The sequence below is a fragment of the Heliangelus exortis genome, chromosome 2 (assembly GCF_036169615.1).
Source record: "Heliangelus exortis chromosome 2, bHelExo1.hap1, whole genome shotgun sequence".
In the NCBI taxonomy this organism is placed as follows: Eukaryota; Metazoa; Chordata; class Aves; order Apodiformes; family Trochilidae; genus Heliangelus; species Heliangelus exortis.
The window spans coordinates 126586410-126608264 of NC_092423.1; the positions used below are offsets into that span (position 1 = coordinate 126586410).

At 38.5% G+C, this 21855-nt stretch overlaps 1 protein-coding gene across 7 annotated transcripts in view; it reads right to left on the bottom strand.

The window, feature by feature from the left end:
• The window catches only part of RUNX1T1 (RUNX1 partner transcriptional co-repressor 1), a 113154-nt gene that overhangs the window by 59335 nt on the left and 31964 nt on the right, over positions 1-21855 (bottom strand). The window contains exon 2 of one of the 7 annotated variants that reach the window (XM_071737921.1): positions 6743-6860. The exons of 5 other annotated variants lie outside the window; for them this stretch is intronic. Coding sequence is in view for 1 of the 2 variants with exons in the window: in XM_071737918.1 (XP_071594019.1) it covers positions 18478-18484 (7 nt within the window). In the remaining variant the exon portion in view is untranslated. Of the gene's footprint in view, positions 1-6742; positions 6861-18477; positions 18638-21855 lie in introns of those variants that run through there. One more of the 7 variants, XM_071737918.1, reaches the window with a different exon arrangement.

Here is a 21855-nt window from a genome sequence, read left to right on the forward strand (position 1 = left end):
GATTCTAGGTCCTTTGCCTTGTGAGAACCAGAGGCATTCAGCGTGCTCCGGTAGTGTCTGGTATACACTAGAATTGGTGATCCTGAGCTGCCTGGAATACTCACTTCTTGGTTTCCATTCAGCCAACCAAGATGGGTATTACTCCACCAATTAACAATATACTCTGAAACATATTTCCTCCAGAAATCTTCACTCAGGTGCTGCCACTGCTCCCTGCTGCCACTAACAGTGACAGAAAAGTGGAACTTCAGGCTTTTCCCCTATCTTAAATATTGTCACTGAATAAATGCCAAATTGTGCAATTTATTAAACTAATCAATGCTTCAGCATTTGTGGAAGACTACCATATCACATCATTAGATGATGCCATTAAAGACATCTTGTCATTATTAGTTACAAGCCAGCTTCTCCTCGATGCTTCAAGTCACACCAAATCTTTTACTTTGAGGACTGGATTGCACATGAAAGCACCAGTGGGGAGGTAGAAGGGGGAAGTCCCAGAAACTTCACATGAAATTAAAACCCTCCACCCTCAAATATTGTCTTAGATGAGGTAATATTGCTTATTTACAAATAAGCTCACAATTGTCTGGCATAATATATAACACACAGACCTTAAAGTTAATGTGAAATAATATAAGCATGTAAAGGAAGAGGGAAAGGAAGAAACTTATGCATGTCATGTAAAACCAGACTAACAAATGCAAAGCCAGATTAAACCCCCTTCTGAAGCCAGTGAATTCATACAAATTCACATTAGCACAGAAATCAGGTTAGCTCAACCAGTAAGAGACATTGCAGTCCCCAGGCCTAGAAAGACTCAGAAATATGTGCTCAATTGCAGGTACTGAAAAACAGCTGTAGGTGAATTAATGAGACCACTCACAGGGCATACAATTACATGCAACATTTCTAGACCTTAAAGCATCACAGCAGTCTTGCACAATAAATTCTAAGACTTCCTTTTCCAAAACCATCTTCCCTTTGTTTTGAATTTTAAATATCAGACAGAAAAAACCCCACCAAAACTAAAACATATTGATGGACCCTGAACTGATAAAAAACCAGCAATTATTCCAGAAACCACAGAAAATATAAGCAAAATATTAAAACCATTTCAGGTACCATAGCACTGCCACGCTTGACAGTTGTACAAAACAAGCTTCATTTCATGCCTGGCAGATTCAAATTACACGTATTCCTTTTTTTACCAACAAATACATAAACACAAAGGCTTTTAGATTTATAGAACCTCCTTTTTTATCAAGTCAGCTAAACCCTCCATTCCAAAACAGGTATTTAATATTGACTGATGTGGATACGTACAGCTTCCATGGCTTGCTTCTATATTTGTGCATGTGTGTGGGCATGCACTTATACACATATTTAATCAAGTTTTACTTGCTTGGCTTGGTATAGAAAAATACTCACTGTGACTTATTTTTATTTTTTTTACATTCTGCTTTAGAAAATGGTAAGAAAGGAATCGTCTTCAATTACTCTGAAGCGAATGTTAAATAGAGGAGAAACTGCAGGGTGAGAAGTCAGCCACCAGAGAGAGACCACTCAATGCTACAAATACAAGAGATATATTGACAAAGTAAAGAAGTCTGATGTGTTTGAGCCCTGAATGTTCAATGTGAATGCACTTAAGCCTTGACAATATGGTAGGTTTTCTTGTATGTGGTACCCTCGTGAAAAGGTTTAACTCTCTCTGTGCTATGGAAACACTCTACATTTATCCTTGGATCTCCCTGGATAGATACACTTTACTTCATTGAAAAGTGAACCTGCAAAGAAGCCATTTTTATGAGAAAGGGAAAAAGAGTCAACAAGAGGAAAGAAATTCTGTGGTGGGGCAGAGGTTGTTCGAGAGGGCAGCCTGGCAGCTGCCCAGGATGCACCTTCAGAACTGGCATGGGATGAAAGGATGCAAACTAAACCTGGCTGGGATCACACCCTGGGGAAATGTTGCTGGAAATGTTTGCCGGTGGCTGCTGACCACGAGAGGGAGCCGATATCGTGCAGCCGCTCAGGGAAAAACTCCCTCTCCACGCAAAAAATTCAAAATACGGGGCAAGGTACTCCAAAAATGCAAATGGTGATGCTTAAAGGGAAGCTCTTTCCAGTACCGAAAGTGAGCCTCAGCCATATGATATAGGAAAGAAAGCTTATGATACCGTGCATGTGTACATCATGTACTATTCCATTTTCACAGCACCAAAGATAACATTAAATATTATTTCTCTCTAGATTTCTGGCTATAAACATTTCTTGTTCAAAAGAATAACTGGGCAGTACTGGCTGCAACAGACCAGTTTCAGTGCTTCCTACTGTCCTCCATCTAGCCCAGCCAAATAAGTCAGATGTTGCTGTTTCTCCCTTAAATGACATTTCCCTGCCTCCACCTCATCCTGGTTTAGCAATGACTTTCTCTATAAAATACTCAAATAGTGAAACTGCAGCAGGCAGCACATCAGGCAGTGACATGCCTACAATTGCACACTGTATCCAGTCATAGGAACCAGATCGTGCTTACACAATGTCATGATATGTGAATTTTAAAATTCACCACCAATATTTAACATTTCTTTTTTTTGCACGAACACACAGAGAACCAAATGAAACCTGGCATTTTTTTCAGTCAAAGGGATCAAATGGCAAGCAGGGCAGAGATAAAAGAAAAAATACTAAGGTGGCTTTCACTGATCATTTTAAACATCTTTCTGGCACCACATACATATTAAAACAGCTACATCCCAGTGGCAGAGACAATTCAAAGGCATAGAGGGATAGTGACTGGACAGGGATCTCCTGTGAGGACTTGTGTCTTTATGGTCTTCACTTAGAACAGATGTAAACCACAACAGTAGTTGTCTGGTTGTTGGCTGTAGCTGTAGCCTTTAAACTGCTTGGGACATGAAGAAATGAAGAACTGATAAATTGCAGCAACTATCCAAGGCAAATTCTGGAATTAAGGAAGGGAAATTTAAAAAATGGGAAAATAGGAGTACCTCGATGAAATGCTAAACAGTTAACAAGAATAATTGTCCCCAAATGAGTTACTATCCATTATCTTTTTCATAATTATTGCAACAGAGCAAGTAGCTTCAGTAACTGTGAATACAAATGACCTATTAGAAACTTAACAGGTCATTTCCAAAGGTGATTATGAGCTCTGACTTACAGAGCTACTCAGTTTTGCATATAAATCTTTTCAATGCCAACAATCTGCACAAAATTAAGATAAAATGTGTTTCCGCAAGACTAACTGGAAATAAACTTTTAGCAAGTAAACCCACTGCTTCAGAAGGTATGAGGTAGTGAACACGGACAAATCAAATGCAGTCAGTTTAATTACTAAAATGTTAGAAAATTTGCTTTTGACTGTGCTCTGGTGTCAGGAGAATGGAAAGAAGAGGTGTCAATAATTATATGTTAGAGCTCCTACAATGCTACATGCTGTAATTAAACGATGGTAAGTGTAACAGCAGAATGTCAAAGGTTAGACAGAAGGGATAAAAACATCTGCTAATGATTAATGGTATGGACAGTAGAAAGGTGTCCATGGATGTAGATACTTCAACCAACTCATTTTTAAAGAGTTCTTGCAATACAAGAGGCTGCTCTTCATCACAGTGATCCTAACTGGTCTTTTGTAAGGGGTAGCCGGGCTTTCACTACAAGTGAACACACAACAGGTTTTGTCTTAGAAAATATTAGAAAATGGTTCAGAACCATCGCTCAGGGAGAGCAATAAAGGACAGGAGAGTAGATGTGCAGGTTCTTCAGTTGCTTAGGTTGTTAAGGAACAGTGGGAGATGCAGAAACAGATTCTGGCACACCCACTGAGAAAGGCTTGGGCACGTTGTAAAGAAATTAACTGAGCAAAACCAGAATTGGTTCACTTAAATTGTGCAGGGAAAGAAGGTAAGCAAAAAAAGCAAGCATACCAAGCTACATTAACCAGAGGAAAAAAAAGAATTACTTTCATTTATCTCAAATAGATGAATGTGAAAACAAAACTATTAAAATCTTTAATATTAACTGAAATGAAAACAAATTGTGACAGCTTACACATAGCTACGATATAGAAATAACTTGGGTTTAAATCCATCTCAATGGCTAAAAAGGAAATGGATAAGGAGGAACCCAAACTTGGATCAAAAAACCTCGAACCTGGAAACATGTATTTGCTTTTTCTACAGGAGGATTCCAATGCTGATTGCTCTTCCCTCATTTTCGTTTTCTAGCACAACAAGAGAGAAAAGAAGGAGTGAAACAAACATACCAATGTACTACTACACCAATCAGTCAGGTCTGGGATTTCAGGAGTCTCTTGACATACCTTCCTTTCCTCCAGCAGCCCCAAACCCAGACAAGAACAGGGCCAAAAAACTATATGACTTCTTTGGTCCTGCAGGGCAGCAGCCTTCTCTTTTGTTACTCCCCCGCTTCTTCTGTGTCTTTTTCTTATTGCTTAAAACAATTTTTTTTTTTTCTTTTACCATCTCAAATGTAGACTTCGAACACATGCTCTGCATCATGTCCCTGTCATACTGGAACTGCTCCTTGAAACCCTGACCGTCACTTGTAATTATTTATCTAAAAGCTTTGTTTTCTTTTAAACTGTGTCTATTTTGTTGGATATTATTTTTTCATAGCTAAACTCCCAAGCCTTCAACCTGCCACCTCAAAGAAGCTGATGCAAAAGGTTCCAAGTAGAGTTTACTGTTGGTTTTTAATGAGAATAAAATGATAAATCTCCATACTGGAAGCCAGCTGCTTAATTCTTAACTCTTGATCCCCTCCCTTTCTTTTGCATTCTAGCTAGTATACAGCTGTAATAAATGTGGCTCTTCTCACAAGCTGTGCAGATGTTAACAGTTCTGTAGGACATCAAGAAACATTTCAAGAATCTTGTAAGTGCTGACTAAACTTACTTGAATTACCCACACTACCTCCTCCACATTCCTATTCAGTAACATTAGCCTTCCTGAATGTATTAAGGAAAAAAAATTAGCATTTAAGCTAAGACATTAGTAAATAGGTCTAAATGCACTATCAATAAACAAGGAATGTTCTTAAGCCATCAGAGAACAGATATTCAGATAGAGAACCAAAAGAAGTAATTTTATTCTTTGTCAAGATGACTAATGCATTTTTCATTTCTTATCTATGCAAGAGTGGCTAAATGTCTGAAAATATGTATTTATGAAAGTCGCGGCTGGGTGTATTTGAAAGAAAGGATCAGAATTATAAGCAAGACCTTTTCTTTTCTAGTAATCAAGTGGATTAATACTAAATTAGAATGAAGGGGTTTAAAATGCTACCTAATACATTTTTATTAAAGTTATATTAGCATGGCAGTCATATCCATTAGAGATTAAACTAAAACCTCAAACCACCGACTCTGGACAGAAGCAAGAGTCCAGCTGTGCAGGTAGGGAACTAAGATACCAAATGCATTCATCAAGCAGGTTTGTACTAGAGATACACTTTAAATATGCTTTCTTCTTCAAGCAGCAGCCTTAGTCTCCTTTTTTGGGGTAAGACTTTCAAAACATATGAAGCAGTTTAGAAGCACAGTCACCAACACAGGCAAATGTGACTGGTCCTCATGTAGTGCTCCAGACTCTTGACAATTCCACATCAAATACCCTGTATATAAACTTCACAGTTTCAAAACCTACTGGAAGGAGGGCTGCAGAGCGATTCACAGCACTGAGCCATAAAAGGATCACAATTTTTGACAAGTTCAGAAACAAAATGTGCAGTCAAGAGTTTCTACCGTGCAGATTTGAGATTGTCTCCAGTCAACTGTCAGTTTCAGCAGAGCTTCAAAGGACAGAGTAGGGAGAAAGAAAACGAACGTATCACTATATTTCCTGCAAGGGATCGATAAAAGGACCTCAGTGCTACAAAGACTTGCATACCTGCTCAACTTCAGAAACTTATCCTATTATGGTAGCAAACCTGAAGCTCAAATCAAGTCTTTGACCCAAATAATTTACCATGAAATACAGAATTCAGGGTATTGTTTGTTCTTTAATTTAGCAATACGGGAAATCTGAATATAAAGCAGAATTGCAATGTGCTTTTTTTAAAAATGTTTCATGACACTGCTTTTAGAATAATTTCATCAAAATATCATTAAAAATACATTTAAACATTTTGAGATAAGCAGAATAGACAATAGATAAGATCTTTTTAAAAGTTAATCTAATATTAACAGAAGCTATGTCACTAGCTAGTCCAAAACCTCAACCTGTCTTTAAACTTCCCCATACAAAATGAATTGGGAGGAGGGAGCAGGAAGAAACAAACAACGAAACAAAAAAGAGAGAGAAAAATAAAATGAGAGGGGAAAGAAAACCCACACAAGCCAGAGCCCCTTACTGCTGTTATTCCTCTGTGAGCGGAAATGCTCCATTCAGTCATGGCTTAGGAGGCATAAACATCATTGAAATTCAAAGACAGCTCCGAGAAAGAGGACGCCTCAATTGGTATGCAAGTGGTGTTTTCTCGCCCTGAATACATTATGAACTTGCAGCATGCTAATATGCCATGCTATCATAAGCACCAGATGGAACAGTAGGCAGTATATGTCCCATCAAACCTCAGGAAGATGTATTAATGTTCCTGCTCTTTTTTTTTTTTCTCTCTCCCCTTCCCCTCCCCCTTCCCTACTACAACCCTTCAGCTGTGTCCCTAGACTGGCACATTTCTTAACATCAGTCACCTGCTCCTGAAGCACAGTTCTCCAGGGTTGCCTCATCTTCACCAGGTGCTGCCAAGCATCTTTTCAATCTTTTTTATCGCAGAAGGTAAAGGCCACAAGACGTGTCAGGCTGTGCTTACTGAAGGGTACCGAGTACAAAAGATAACATCATGAGATAAATGATAGATGAAGAAAGACTTTGGGTTTAAAGCTAGCACAATTGTTTTAAATTATGTATAAGTAGCACGGCAAAAATTTCCCCCTCAGTATTATTGGTGAATGAAGAACTGGGGGGCAGTGGCTAAGGGTAAGATTTTCTATGTAACCAAATAAGGAACCTCTGTAACCACAGAGGAAACTGCATCAAAAACCTTGGAACTGAATTCCATTTTTCACCACACTGGAAACCTCTTCAGAAAATGTATACAATTCAAGAGACATTTGTGGGTTAGGAGGCGGGGTTTTATTTTAAATCAGAGTATGAAACTTAGTAAGCGATCCACAGGTAAAGTAGTTTACAGTGTTTTTATTTTTTTTAATTAGAAATATGATATTCTTTGGCTTTCATGATTGAAGAATTGCTTGGACCTATATGCATGGTTCTAAATAAGTGTAGTATTTTAATACTGCTTTGCATCATTCATTAATTCAGTCCCAAGAAGGTTTTATCTGACTAAAGAAAAATGTAATCTAGTATTCTCTATGAAAGTATATGCAAATACATACAAAATTAAAGCATATTTTCTGCTATCACTTCAATTTTTTTCCTATCTATTCAAAGAAATATGCCTCCTATCAAAATACAGTTTGCAAGAAAATTATTTCTTTTTTTTTTCTCTTTCCTCCTATTCGGCCCTTCAAAACATAAAATGAGGTCCTCAAGACTGAAAATGAAGAGACTGCACATTCAAACCACAAGAAAGACCTGGCATGGCTGAATAAAAGCAAATCTGCGTTTCTCATTTGGAGTTTTAATGTTCAAGTGTTTTAAAGCATGTTTGTTTTTCAGAAAGAAATCACATCCGTAAACATATTGCTAATTTCTGATACTTTAGAAACCACCTGCTGACTTAAAACCATCTCTCACTATGCATTTAAATCCATTATTTTCTTAACATCATAACCTTCTCAGAAACACAGCCTAATTTTGCAAGATGCTGAGCATTCACAACTCACACAAACTTTTCTGGGAATTAACATTGCTCAAAACCTCACAACAGCTACTTATGCAAGTTATCTGTTGCATGCATAAGAAGGAATTTTCCAAGTATTAAAGTTCTGGTTGATTTGGATTTCCCCTCGCCTTCTTATCCTAACTAAAATAAAAAAATAATTATGCTTTATCTTTCAAACAAATCACTTTATGAATGTTATTAAAAAATAACAGGCACTATTCTAGTGTTTATGAAGTCCAGATATACTCCAGTGCAAGGACTACTCCAGGATGGAGTCAGAAACCATACCAGGTTTTTTCTTTTTCTCTTTCTGCTGTATATTGGGGGGCTTTTTTTTTTCTTAATATATAGCCTTTAAGAGTAATTTGCTAGATTATGATTTGCATTGTACAAATAACTCTATTTAAGTCCATTATCCTGCATTACAAAGTAATTTCTGACACCTAAACAGCATTCAATTTAATTACAACATAGTGAAACAGTACATCTGACTCCCAGAGGAACCTGTTTGGATCAGAAGATGATGATATATGCTAGCTGCTGCTCATCTTTCACCATCAGATCTGCAATCAACTGTTTTAAAAAACAGTCTCAGAACATCTGCGTCATCAAATTATTTTGTGGCAAAAAGCCCTCCAAAAGCTATCAATTGCACAGAACAATGTGTGCATATCCCAGACTTGTAAGCAGACATATTTAAAACCCAGCAGCTTTTCTGTAATAACCAAAGGAGACACACACGAAATGAAAAAACCAAAAACACAAAACAACACAGAAAACAAAACAAAAAACCTCAACAAGTCTGATTCTAACTTAGCAAGCATCAATTTTTGCAGCAGAATCTCCATCAGGTAACTCATCAAGGGATCTATTCTATACTTAGTTTGGAAAGACAGCAAAACCACTTACAGCCTCAAAAAAGAAAAACACTTGTGACAAAACTATTAAGCATTCCAGGTGATTAAGTAATAGACACTCATTCTTCCAAGACTGTCTTGAACCAATGCCCTAGACAAAACCATGCAATCGTATCTGCTGGTGTTGGGATGAAATCAAGGCAGCATGATTTTTTATACTCCTTCAAGAAGAAACAAATTACTATGCAGCATCCACAGACCTATATCTGAAATAATACAGAAGTTAAATAAGGAGAGAATGTATCATTCCTCTTGTGGCTCTACAGAGGGATGCTGGTCGATACCTGAAATGTAGGCAGTACTTTCATCTTTGGAGCTTTTACAAACTCTTGAAAGTGGATTGAAGCAAAAGCTTTTAAGGCAGCTTAAAATAAAGAATTCTGTTTCTGCAGGACTCTGAAGATTAAATACAATTGCTTTCCTTCCTCAGAATGAACAGAATTGGAAATTACTAATTTGCCAGTGGACGTCTCAGAGGAAGAAGCCTGGTAGGTCAGCTGTCCTGAGTAGCAACCCTGCAATCCCAACCTTTTTATTCCACAAGATGTGGTTCTGCCTATGCAGAGCAGCTCAGAGATGGCAAAGAAACACTGCAGAACCAGCTCTCCCTCAGATGGCAGAAAACTTGCTACACATGCTCTAAAGACTCTGGTTTCATACCAAGCTCTAGTTTCATGCACAGACTCATCTCTGGTGTAGCAGCTTTGATTATTAAATATAGAACACCCAAATACAGATTTGCTTTTACAGCCATAAAGAATAATGTAAAGAGAGATGCAAGGAAATTAACAAAACAACAAGCAATCTTCAAAATACTTTATAATTTTAACAAGGGAAGCAACAAATAATATTCCAAATAGAGCCCACCGTCTTGCTTCTCCTCCATTTGCAAATGGAAAATAAAGTTCTCACACTGACTATTAGGAATTCAGAAAAGTAAAATACACAGTCATTACTGCACAGATCCCCTTTAAATTTGCAAAAGTTTCTGCTTCTGTTTCTCAAGATGCAAAATAATCAAATATTGAACTTAAGAAAACAATTTTACTTCCAATTACTTCCAATTCTAATTCAATCTAATACGAATGAGATAAACAGAAGCCCTCTCTGTTTCAGGACCCAAGAGCAAGGAGATTCTGCAGTGTTATGGAAGGATGAACTCAGCCAGCGTGGACCACTTGAGTTCCAGAAACTGAATTTCATCACTGCTCTCCATCTGCCAGAGGCTAAATGAAGACTAAAGCCACCAGTTCCAAAGACAGAGTGAACTCTGTTGCAAACCAGTTCCATGGAAGAAAAAAGATGTTCAAAGCTATTCAATGACAGTGTCATCTGACCTCGCTGGACATCTAATTAAGCCCTTTCTTTTACAACACAACCAAGGCTGCTTTAATGAGCATCTCTCAGCTTTCTTTAGGATATTAGTAATTCTCAAAGTGCTTATGGTTCACTCTGTATGTCCCAGTGTGTACTTTCAAACCGATATAGGCCCTGATTCCATCTCAGAAATTAGTGCATCCCTGTCTAGAACAGCTACAAGCAAAGAAAGCAGCCAAAAGAAAAAGTAACACTGTCCATAGAAAATTACCTCTTCTAAACTCCAGTTAGCAAACTTTCTCCTAACTCAAATACAAAGAAGTGGATGCAAAGCTAGCAGATATAATTATGCAATCTCCAATTATGTGGTGAAATGGACTGGATAAATAAAATTTAAACAATAAATGTTAATTTGTATTTTCTAACCACAAATGAAGTGGCTTGTGCTCAACAATGTGCAAAATCCTTTAAAAAAAGATTCTCTTAACAATTCCAAAATTATAGGGGGAAGTCACGTATAGGAAAGTCTATATGGAGGCTGTCTATGGCATTCATAGAGTTTGTAATGAAACCTGAAGGCTTTATGTACATTCTTGCTGCCCTGGCTTTAAAGAGGGACACCAGAATGCAGTTGCACTTCAGAGTTTAGAAGGCGAAAACAAATTATGGCTGCATTTTCATATGATCTGAATGCACGTATTTTCCAAGCTGCAGCCTTGTGGCAGGAAGACCATTTGAGTCACGCGTGTTTGCACGATTCACAGGACACGTATCAGTAAATATCTCCCTGTATCAGTAAACCAGTAGATTACTCCTTTAGCAGGATGTGGTTTCAGAGCAAGAGCAGAATAAGATAGTGACCTCATCATCGTTAGAAGAATCCGAGAGAAAGAGAGAACTACTAAATCTGCACCTGAGATGCACAGGAAGGCTCCCAGATACTGGAGAAGTGGAGTATAGGCACATAGAGAAAATGCTTATAAAGCATTAGAACAAGAAGGTTAACAGGATAAATTTTAGAGATGCTTTCTGAATGAACTGTAGAAGACAGAACAGTGCATTAACCCCCACAAGATAAAAGATGTATCAAGAAGCTGAAAAGGGCAATGCGCTTTGAAAGGTAAAATATATTCCTGCTTTTTGAATCATCACTTCAAACTTTGCTGCTGTTAAGAATATGCAAATCCCACTTCCTCAAATCTCAATTCATTACAGCAAACTCCTTTTTTTTAACTAAGAATTATATGAGCCTGATCTGACGCCAGATCTGCACCAACTTGCAGTATGCTTGAAGGGTTACCAAAATACATTTTTCTTCCTTATTTCTCAGCCTCTCCTCTAAGAGGTGATCAATCAATACCAATTCCTTTTGCTCTTCTGTTTCCACATTTCTTTCAGTCTTTGTCAGCTCGATAGTGTCAATATGCAAAACGTTGCAGAGCTTGTTACAGTCTGCTTCTAAAGGGATGTCCATAATGAACGAGAACTATATGAGCAGTAGTTTTAATAATTGTGTCCACTGCTGACAATATTTCCTCTCAAACTTCAGAAAGATTTCCTGACACCTTTGACTTATGCTTTGTACCCACTTAAAAGCAGTTACATTGTGGGCATTGTTCCAGAACATATATCCACATTAATACTGAAATAGCTGTCTGGATCGTTTAAATTAATTCCAATGTGTGGGTCCTACCAGGTACTTGTTCCTCATGAAAATTTCACAAGATTGCCAGATCTCATCAGAAGGAAAATGAAGTTATTTTATTTTTAAGAAGTAGAAAGAAATGCACAACTCATTATGCAACATGATGGAAAAGCTCAAGTAAGCTTCATGCCACAGGAATTTCGGCAGATTTTTTGAAGTTGGATCAGTTCAGTGTCTCTTTTGACATTACAGCCCTAAACCAGCTGCAAGAACATTACTACCAGGTGGTGTGTTGCAGCACAGGGATGAAACCAAGAGGTCAGTGAGTCTCCATCTGGAGCGACACTTGTCAATTCCCAAAGTCTCCAGCAACTTGTCACAAGTTCCTCTGCAATTAATGCTCACAATGATGTTACTTGTCCATACCCTGCCTAAATTTGGCAGTTGAAGGAGAAGAAATTACTAGGAGGGAAAAAAATAAAAATAAAAAATAACTCAACAGCACAGAGAAATAAATTCAGCTTTGATATGTGAAAGCACAGCTCCATAAGCTCCAATTCTGCTCCTCTAAAGGTATGCAAGGGCAAAGTTCAATTGGCAAGTTGATTCAATGAATAATTAACTTTAGGTGCCCAGAAGTCCAATGCTGCCAAAATTTCTCCCTGAAACACAACACAAAAGCCAGTGCCAGAGACTGCTCTGCTCTCCCATATAGTGCACAGGTGTGAAGTACCTTGGATTGTGTACCCAAACCAGATAACAGACTCAGCAGGAACAAAGAATGTCATTCAGGTTGAAGGGACCTCAGGAGATCAGGTAGTCCAAGCCCTTCTGCCTCAAAGCATGTGCAGTAAGATCAAGTTGCCAGAGGTTTGTGCAACAGGGATTTTTAATGTCTCAAATAATGGAAATACCATGACCTCTCACGACAACCTTTTTCAGTGCCTGACCACCCTTACAGCAGAGAATTTATTTCCTGCTATCTCCTTGAGATTTATCACGGTCCATTACTTGCACCTGTTGTCTCTGATCCTATGACTGTGCACCTCTGAGAAGAGTTTGGCTCCATCCATCTTCTCTACACCCTCCCATTAGATAGCTGTACACGGCTCATGAAAGAAAAGATGATACCAAGTTAGTTATATTTAACTACCAACTGCCTACAGCACAGCAGCAGGGAAATACTGGAAATAAGATGCTTTACTCCTATTTTTCAAGAGCCTCAGTCACTTGGAAGACATGGAATTCACAGCAGTAATCCCTCCTCTTAGAAAGATGTCCATATCTTCATCAGAAGTTTGGCAAGTAGAACTGATTTGTGTAAGACACAGCTAGGTGAGATGGAAGAAGTGAGCTTTAATTTAACTAAGTCTTTTGAGGAGAAGTCTCACTTTGGAAATGAAAGCCATGAACTCAAATCCTCTTTCTGCTTACACAAGCTCAGGTCTATAATGTAATGTATTGCCTTAATGGGAGGCAGAGTGGGAGCTACCACCCAGCAGCAGCTTATTCTAGATCAGAGTAATCTCCATCCCTCTTGTGCTGCCCAAGGACTGAGGAAGAAACAGTTCAGGAGGGACCAAGGCTCAAGATCAATGGCAGTGAGGTTTAAGTGGCTCCTGCTCTTGGCCTGATGACTCTGACATACAAGAGGCAGAAAGAACAGATGTACATTGCAAAATGCAATGTGGTGCAGAGATGGATGAGCTTCTCAAGAGTTGAGCCAGTGAATATAGATAGAATGGTACAGCACGATGAGGGCTTCACCAGCTTCGCAGAGGAGTTGTGTGAATGTGGAGTTCGCATAGCGGAATTTTGAATGAAATCAGCCTTGCTAAGAGAGCCAACGTGGCCAGCCTGTGTCTGTGTACCAGTGAAAATCCAAGTGCTGCTGTGCCCTATGGATTTCCCAATTTAATTTCTAGTCTCCTCAGCATGGCTGGCTCTGTGTTCCGTTTCACACCATACGCATTTCTGAGAACAAAAAGTAAGCTGCACTTGTGAAGAGCCCAACCATTCTAAATAGGCATTAGGCATCCCCTGAGATTACCTACCAGATCCAGCCGTGTAAACTACTCAGAAGTGCTTCAGTTCCATAAAAACATAGGTTTGAACTCAGCACTGGCTTGCTTAACCCTATCAATGATGAGACAGATCTTAGGATGCACAAATGCAGCTCTGCCTTCCTGGGGAACTTCAAAGCTGTGACAGTGATGCATCTGGAACGAGGAGAGTCGAGGCATGCAATTGTGGATTTGGAAGCCAGCTACTGCTTCAAGTGCAGAAGTCATCTTGTGCACTAAGCTTTAGTCTGTGACCTGGCAGTGAGTGATCAGCCTTCAGCTTATTTTTTGCAGATGTACATACTTGGAAGAAAAAAAGATGTAGCAAACAAACTAGAAAACTGGTACGGGTATATGTACAGGTCCTGAAAAGGATGAGATACTGTGTCTTCTTCTACTCTTAGATATATAAACCTCTTTGGTTAGAATTTTTAAAAAACTGTCATATCACATCATTTTTATATTTATTTTACCAAAATCACATACACACAGATCACATTGATTTGCAATCTATGATGATCACACCTTATCTGTGAGTGTGGAGTCCAAAATCTCCAAATCAAGATGTGATTGGAGCTAAACAGCCTACACACATCAAGATAATACCAGTCCTGAGAAACTGATTTATTTGTTTCTTTCCAGCTAAGGATCTGAGTTGAAAAGCACTAAATCTTCACAGAATGTTTGCAACCCTGCTTGAAAATGTATATATTAACAGCTATTTCTGCAGCACGATCTGCATCCCATGACGCATTAGTTACTTTCCACACATTTGTAGCAAGATGCTCTTCACAGCCCCATGGGTTGAAAATAGGAGTAATAATGTCATGCAGACTTTGGAGTTTATTACTACCATAAAAGAAGAAGAAACTTTAATACTTTAAAAAGCAAGTCATTACTTGTCACGTCCCAAACTCTTCAATAAATACTGAAGAACCCAGTGATCCACAGTCCTCTTAGGGAAAGAGGTTTTTGCTCTTATCCAAATACTGATGAAGATAAAGTCATTATGTAGGATTATTGGAATAATGATGCAAGGTTAACACTCAGACTCAAGTATTTCCAGACATAGTAAGTATTTCCCTGTTTGGCAGGAAACTTGTTTTGTAAGACACAGAATTGTCCTACTATAACAGCATAGCAACTGAAACTTAAAACAGAACAAGTCGGTTAATGGAGTGTTAGAAGACTTTTGCTGTGTAACAGCATTTAGACCCACATATTCAAAAAACAGGTGTATAATCCAAATGTTCAGTTACTAGGACACTAACAGTTATGTCCATGGCAATTTTGTTTCTGTTCTTTAAACAAATCATCACTCGCAAGCACTAATGTTAAAACCAGAAAGCCAGTCTAGTACACAGTGGCTATAAATGCCAAATCAATTTTCAGCAGATAATAAAGCCCATGTTTTACAATCAGCAATGCACTGTTTTACTACCCAAAATGTAAGCTAATAATATATAGCTCTGCTAAATGGAAAATGCAGATATGCTGTTAAGAAATGGGCTGGCTGTGAGATGATGGATCATTTCTGCTGGGACCTTCTTAAAGCTATGTGCAAATGTTTTGAAAATATCACATGATGTGGCCATGTGTTAAAAATTACAGCCAGTTAAGTTCTCTGCTAAGAAAAATATGTGGGCAATTTATGAAATGCACTCCAGGATGGAGATATCTTAAGTAAAACCAGATTTTGAAAACAAACCCTTTTTTTTTTTGAAACATGAACTTAAAAAAAAAAAACAGTTGCAGCCACATCTGGAGAGCAGAAGTAAAGAAAGGGTGGTCTGACCTAATACCAGGCCATCTTCTCAAAGAGCAGCATTATTTCTGGGCTACAATGACTGTGATCACTGATTGTCCTTTTAAGGAAACCATGCTGAATACTGCCATGGGCAATAATAAAGCATTTTGTAGGCCAACATCTGTTCTTTGAAAGTACTATAAAATGACTGATAGATTTGTAATGTTTCATAAATAAAGCCCGGAATAAACAGTTCTTAAAAACAAAACAAAACATAACCAGCAAACAAAAAACCCCATCCTAAAACATAACAAAACAACCAAAAAAAAAAAAAACAACCACACATTCAGAGTAATCAGACAAACCAATGTATGGTATTAGATCTGAACACCAGCATCAAGTTCCCCCAGCATCAATTATTTAGAGATAAGCACTTCCTAGAGTTCCATACATAGAATGACAAAATGGTTAACTTGGTTACTGCAAGCTGCATGTTAAGGGGATTATCTTTCCAGAGACTTTTCTCAGAGTTGCAGTGGTGCCTTAACAGAGATCTGAATCGCTTTTACAGCGTTTCATTAGCCAGACTCAGTGCTGCTGCTTTGCCCTGCCAGGGAAGCGAGGAGGTGAGCAGCCAGTTGCAATTATAACAGTACAAGCATTTTGTCTTTGAAGGGCAAATTTATTTTGTGTAAAAGTGTTATCGCTACACATAAACCAGAACCTGCCTTTATTACTTCCTCTTCTTTCCCTTAAAGAAGAAGGGCTTCAGAACCACTAAAGGGATGCTTCTGAAATCAAGACTTCACACATACACAAAAGGCACTGACATAATATCAGATTACATAAAAATACACATCCTTTTAATCTCCTGTACATAATGTGCTTACTTTTAAAATACAAAATCTGCCCCAGATGGCTAATAATGCCCATTTGAAAAAAAACCAACACCACAATATTAAAGGGCTAAAATATGCTGTGAACAGATTGAGAGGCAGTTCATCCTAGAGGAGAGTAAAAAAGTGCAGATGGGTGTCAAAAATAGCCAAGTGTCAGATCTGTTCAAGTATCTCCATTCTGGCACATGCTCCCAGTCACAGCTGTTAGTGTATTCTCTGTATCCAAGTGCAAGGTTTTCTAACACTCCGAGCTGACATTAAAACACACTTCTTGCTTGCTACTGCTTTAAGGGAATGCTGGAAATGAAAGATTTATTTAATGATAAAGCATAACGAGTATTGATAAGGGTATACATACTTGAGTGTACTGCATGCCATTTTGATTAAAGATGCATGAAATTTTAAACAGCAGGTAGATTAAGTAATTTAAATGCCAAAGGCTTAATAGGTTTTCAAAAATGCAACTCTAGGCATTCCAACAGTGTTTGTCAATAGCCCCAAATAATGCACACAAGGACGCAAAACTGATAAGACTGTTTCATTTTAGTACATTTAAATATCTTTTAAAAACACAGAAATAGTAAACTGCACAAGAAGATGAATTTCACACCAATATGAAGGAAACATTGGGGGATTCAAATTATTCAGAATGCTGCTTTCCAAATCAATGAATTACCATGATATTTGCAAGGAAGACCACATTCCCTGGAATGTAATGCATGCAAATCAAATTTGACATTTAAAGGGTTAAATTGACCTTTCATAGTCCTCAGTTGTTATCTATGCAAATTAATTTGCCCATATTTCAACCATATAAATCCTCTTAGCCTTGTGCTTTGAGCAAACAGAGCCCACTTTCTTCTTACAACCAGAGGATCAGCAAACATACCAGCAGTAGGGTATGACCGTGTATAAAAATCCTAAAAGGAAAACATTCTTCCAACAACTGGCAATACCTACATGCAACTGTGGTTGCAGCAAACTGGCAGATAGTGTTTCAAAACACCATCTGTGAGGTGTACAGACTCTCTGTGATCAAGCGTAGCCTCTTCTGCCTGTCCTACCCAAATAATCCACAAGAACCAGCCAGCTGTAGGATCTCTAGCCCTGTCTTTTTTTATCCAGAGACACGAGCTGCTATAATCAGGCACATGGCTCTCTTCAGTCCTTACCAAAGGAGAAAAAAACCAAACAAAACGCACCAAATTCAATCCACTTGGCTGTGGTCAAGCATCTCACAAACCCCCTCAGACAAACCCTGCATAGGAGCACTGTTTTCATTGGCAGTAACACTTATCAATGAGACAAGCGGTCGTAAGATCCAAGGATAATATTTTCCCGAGGAAACCGACCTATTAAAATTTCCAGCTCCACAGCAATTCCTCCAATTCAGCGGATTCTTTTATTGTTTTATTTTGAGTCAACATACAGCAGTGATCTTCCTGGTGACAGTTAAGGACTATGATTTAGGACAATGCTGGAATAATTTATTTTATAAACCTACTTCACTTCTCTAACATAAACAGCTTTTCTCACGGATAATTTCAGTTGATGGGCAAATGCTGTGAATGATCTTTACCGATCAAATGTTTGCAGATTCAAGGTACAGCTGACAGTCATGAAAGCCAGCCAGAAGCTGGATTTCTCTTCACTAAAAATGATCCCCCCCATGCAGAGACCCGCACCCACAAGGCTGGTGACTTTCTGCTATTTCTATCCCTTTTCACTGAAACATCCAGTCCTGTTGTAAGTATCATCTCTGGCAGTTCCCTCACACAAATTCCCCTCCCCCAAACACATACACAACAGAATTAGCATCCACGATCGCTCCGTACCCGTATCAGCTTGCAAATCACCCTTAATATTAAGAGAAGGGAAAAAAGAGAAAATGAAAAAAAAAAAAAAAACAACAAAAAAAAAAAAACAAACTAACAAAAAACCAATTAGCGTTTCCTCATTTAAACCCGAAAGAGCTGCAATAATTTCAACTCACCAGGCATCCTTGGATAAAATATACCACACTGTAAATGGCTCTCTCCTAAAAGCAAGCTTATTTAGGGCTCAGTGCCTCCTGTTCTGGAATGAACAGAGAGAAGCGAGGAGGGCCATCAGAACTGGCTGTGGCAGCGTAGCTGGAGGCAGGATGCTGGGCGCGTGCGTTTGCCAGGCAAAGACAGATGGAGAGCTGACACTCTGTATTGCACTTGGAGCAGAAATGTGAATGATGACAGGAGCACATGTGGCCTTGAACCCAGCCCTGTCTCTTCAGGCAGAACAATGACAGGGATGTGTGTGCAAATTATCACAACCCCAGCTCCCCTCAGCTGACTCCTTTTACTCTACCTTTCACACCAAGTTCCAGATGACCAAAGAATAGAAAGTAAAATGCGGAGTGATAAGGCAAACACTGAATAATGCATTTTTTTCTTTAAAACTTAACCCTTTCTTCTGCTGACAGCAATTAAAGAAAAAAGCATCCAGTCGAATCAGTTCTCCTCCAAAAGTGGAAACAAATTCAGTCCTTATTTTAGTAGTCATAGTTCTGCACTCCGTAGAACTACATTTGTTTATTTTGCCGGAAATTCAAAACATGCATGAGGATAAATGAAAGGATCCCCCCCTTGCCTTTCTCCCGTTCCCACACTTTTGTCATTATTATGCTGTTTTACTATCATGAACAGAGTATCAAAATCACTCCCTTTCTCAGATTCTCAGTAGTATGTGTAAAATAGAACACACTTAGAAAGCAAACCACTTTTATTTTACTATAGAGCTTTTAACCCCCTGGGATTCCTACATTGATATGTTCCAAACATTTCCAGCTTTCTCTCCTTTACCTTGCATGGTGATCCATGGGGGATGAAAACAAAATCTTCTCTGTAAAGCTTTTTCAAAGGCTCAACAATCATGTCCTCCCAATTTCTGGTTTTGCACACCCCTTAAATGTTTATCCTTCACATGAATAACATATGCCTGGCTAGGTTGAATGCACTCTTCCCTATTAAGCTTTAATGGACACCATGATATATAAAACTACAAGTCTTTGTTATAGTGCTTTATCTAAAGCTGGCTATTTTCTTCTCAGCAGTCCCTCTTTAGTCCTTTGTAAAACATCTTTGCCTCTTAGAGAAGCATACGCCTGACTCACATGCCTTCTAAGGCACATATAGCCTTGCACAAAATTCCAGGAACAAGGGAAAATTTAAAAAAAAAAAAAACACAAAACTCTCCACCCCCCCTTTAGCCCTTGCAAAAGCTTCTCCCTTTAGGAACGAGTATTTGTCCAGCAATTAGCACTTAAGTCCTGATTTTGACTTTACCTTTGCAATATACATTTAAACCTATATATAAAGGCAGTGATTCTCAGTCAGATCTTCAGGAGCTGCATTCTTTCCACTACAAGAGTCATCCTATTGTACTTATTTATGCATCCCCCTGATTTTGCATTATGCCCTCTTCTGCCTCTGCTACAGAGGAACAACCCTGCTTTCAGGCCTTCCTCTTCCTTCCTCTAAGCTGCCACAGAGCCTGATAAAGATCTATTTAGGAAAAGGACACACATGCAAAATTAAGCAAAAACTAATAATCCTTCCAATATCTGGACTGAACTCATTATTATTTCTCACTTAAAGCAAATGAGTCACTCAATTTACTGATGTTTCCATACTTTTTTTAATGCTAAGGGCTACCCTTAAGCTTCAGTTAAACAGGAGAGAGACTCCAAACACAGGGCTGACAAATTCAAGATTATCAAAGAAGCAAAGGAGGAGCTCCCCTTGGCCCAGTAAATACCCCAGCACTAACAATGTAATGCATCTGCTACTTGAAACAGGTCTTTTCTTCATCTTTATCAGGTATCTACTGTAACGAAGTTCTCTATAGCGGCTTTCTGAGTGTCAGAGAGACCAAAAGAAACACTGAAACATGAAAACATTTTCAAGATAGACCACTTCCATGAAGAGGGGAAAACAGAGGGAGGGAAAGAATAACAAGCAAAGTCTGCACTATCAGGGCTTTTAAAGAATTCACCGTTCCTTTTTGTTTTGTTATTTGATGCACTACTTAAAACCCATCAGTTAGTATTGTATTTGCTGTGTTGTTTTTCTTTTTTAATGCTGTACTCTACATGAAAGGAAAAACATTTTCACAGTTGGAAACACAACCTTTCATCAACATAGATGCAGCCTGCATCAGCTTCAGAGTAGCAAGTAACGTGTCAAAGGTGTGATGCATTTTAATAAAACTGAACAATATTCACTCTTAAAAGTAGGTCTTAATATCAGTACATTGTAAATCCACAGACCACAGCTCACGAAATTGAACTTCCATACGCTGTGTGATTATGCATCTTTTTTCTGTGTGTAAAAAGCCTTTTTAAGCTGTTATCTGACTACAGTAATTGCCATTTAAATTGATCCACGTCAACAAAACCTGGATCCCTGGAGATTCTCACCTAGAAGCCTGCTTGTGGAAGGGGCTAACAGAATGCCTGTGCATCTGAGACTACTTCAGCATTTTCTCAAGCAGCCAGCTGCATGAATAGTTTTTCCCCTCTCATTATTTAATACACTGAGGCAGGCTGCAACCCATTTGGCAGTCCTCCCTGAATAAATATCTGTGGATATTTATTCTCTTTCCCCACCCCACCCCCATATTTAATGCAGTCACTTAAAGCTTGCCCTAACAGTTTTTGCACCAGCTCTGAAATTTTAGGACGCCCATTAGAAGCAAAGGTGGACAGCCCATTCTATAAAACGATTTTATTCTTTGCTAAGAAAGAAAAACCAGAGGTCTTAAAACAGGAACGATTCTGCTGTATCACAAGAGTAGGTATTATGTGTAATACCAAAATGAAAGGGATACAAAGAGAGTGAAATATCCAGAAGGTAATCTACAACCAATTTATTTACTTTGCACATTACGCTACATGTTCCTGGGTGGGAATCAGCTCTTTCTTTGACAATCACCCAAAACACTTTACCAAATGCTTTTACATAATCCACTGCAACTTTAAATTTTGAAAGTGGTTGAAGAATGCTAAATAGCCTCAATATTAATACATTTGAACAGGAAAAAAGCAAGCCGTGGATGACACAAGGTCACCAAGACATGGATCTGATGGAAAAGAGAAATTCCAAATGATCACCATTTAAAAGTACAGAGACTGCCTAGCTTAATACCAGGGACTGGAAGTCCACTGAAACACATCTGTAGTTAATGAAAGCTCTCTATTAACAGTGAAGGAAGAATTTAACTCAAAGCTTTTCTGTAGGACTTCTCAACTTCCCGCTCTCCTTATAGCAGACTGTTGTGATACATTGTGACTTCACACAGTGGGTATTAAGTGAGTTAATTCAAAGGAGCTGAAACC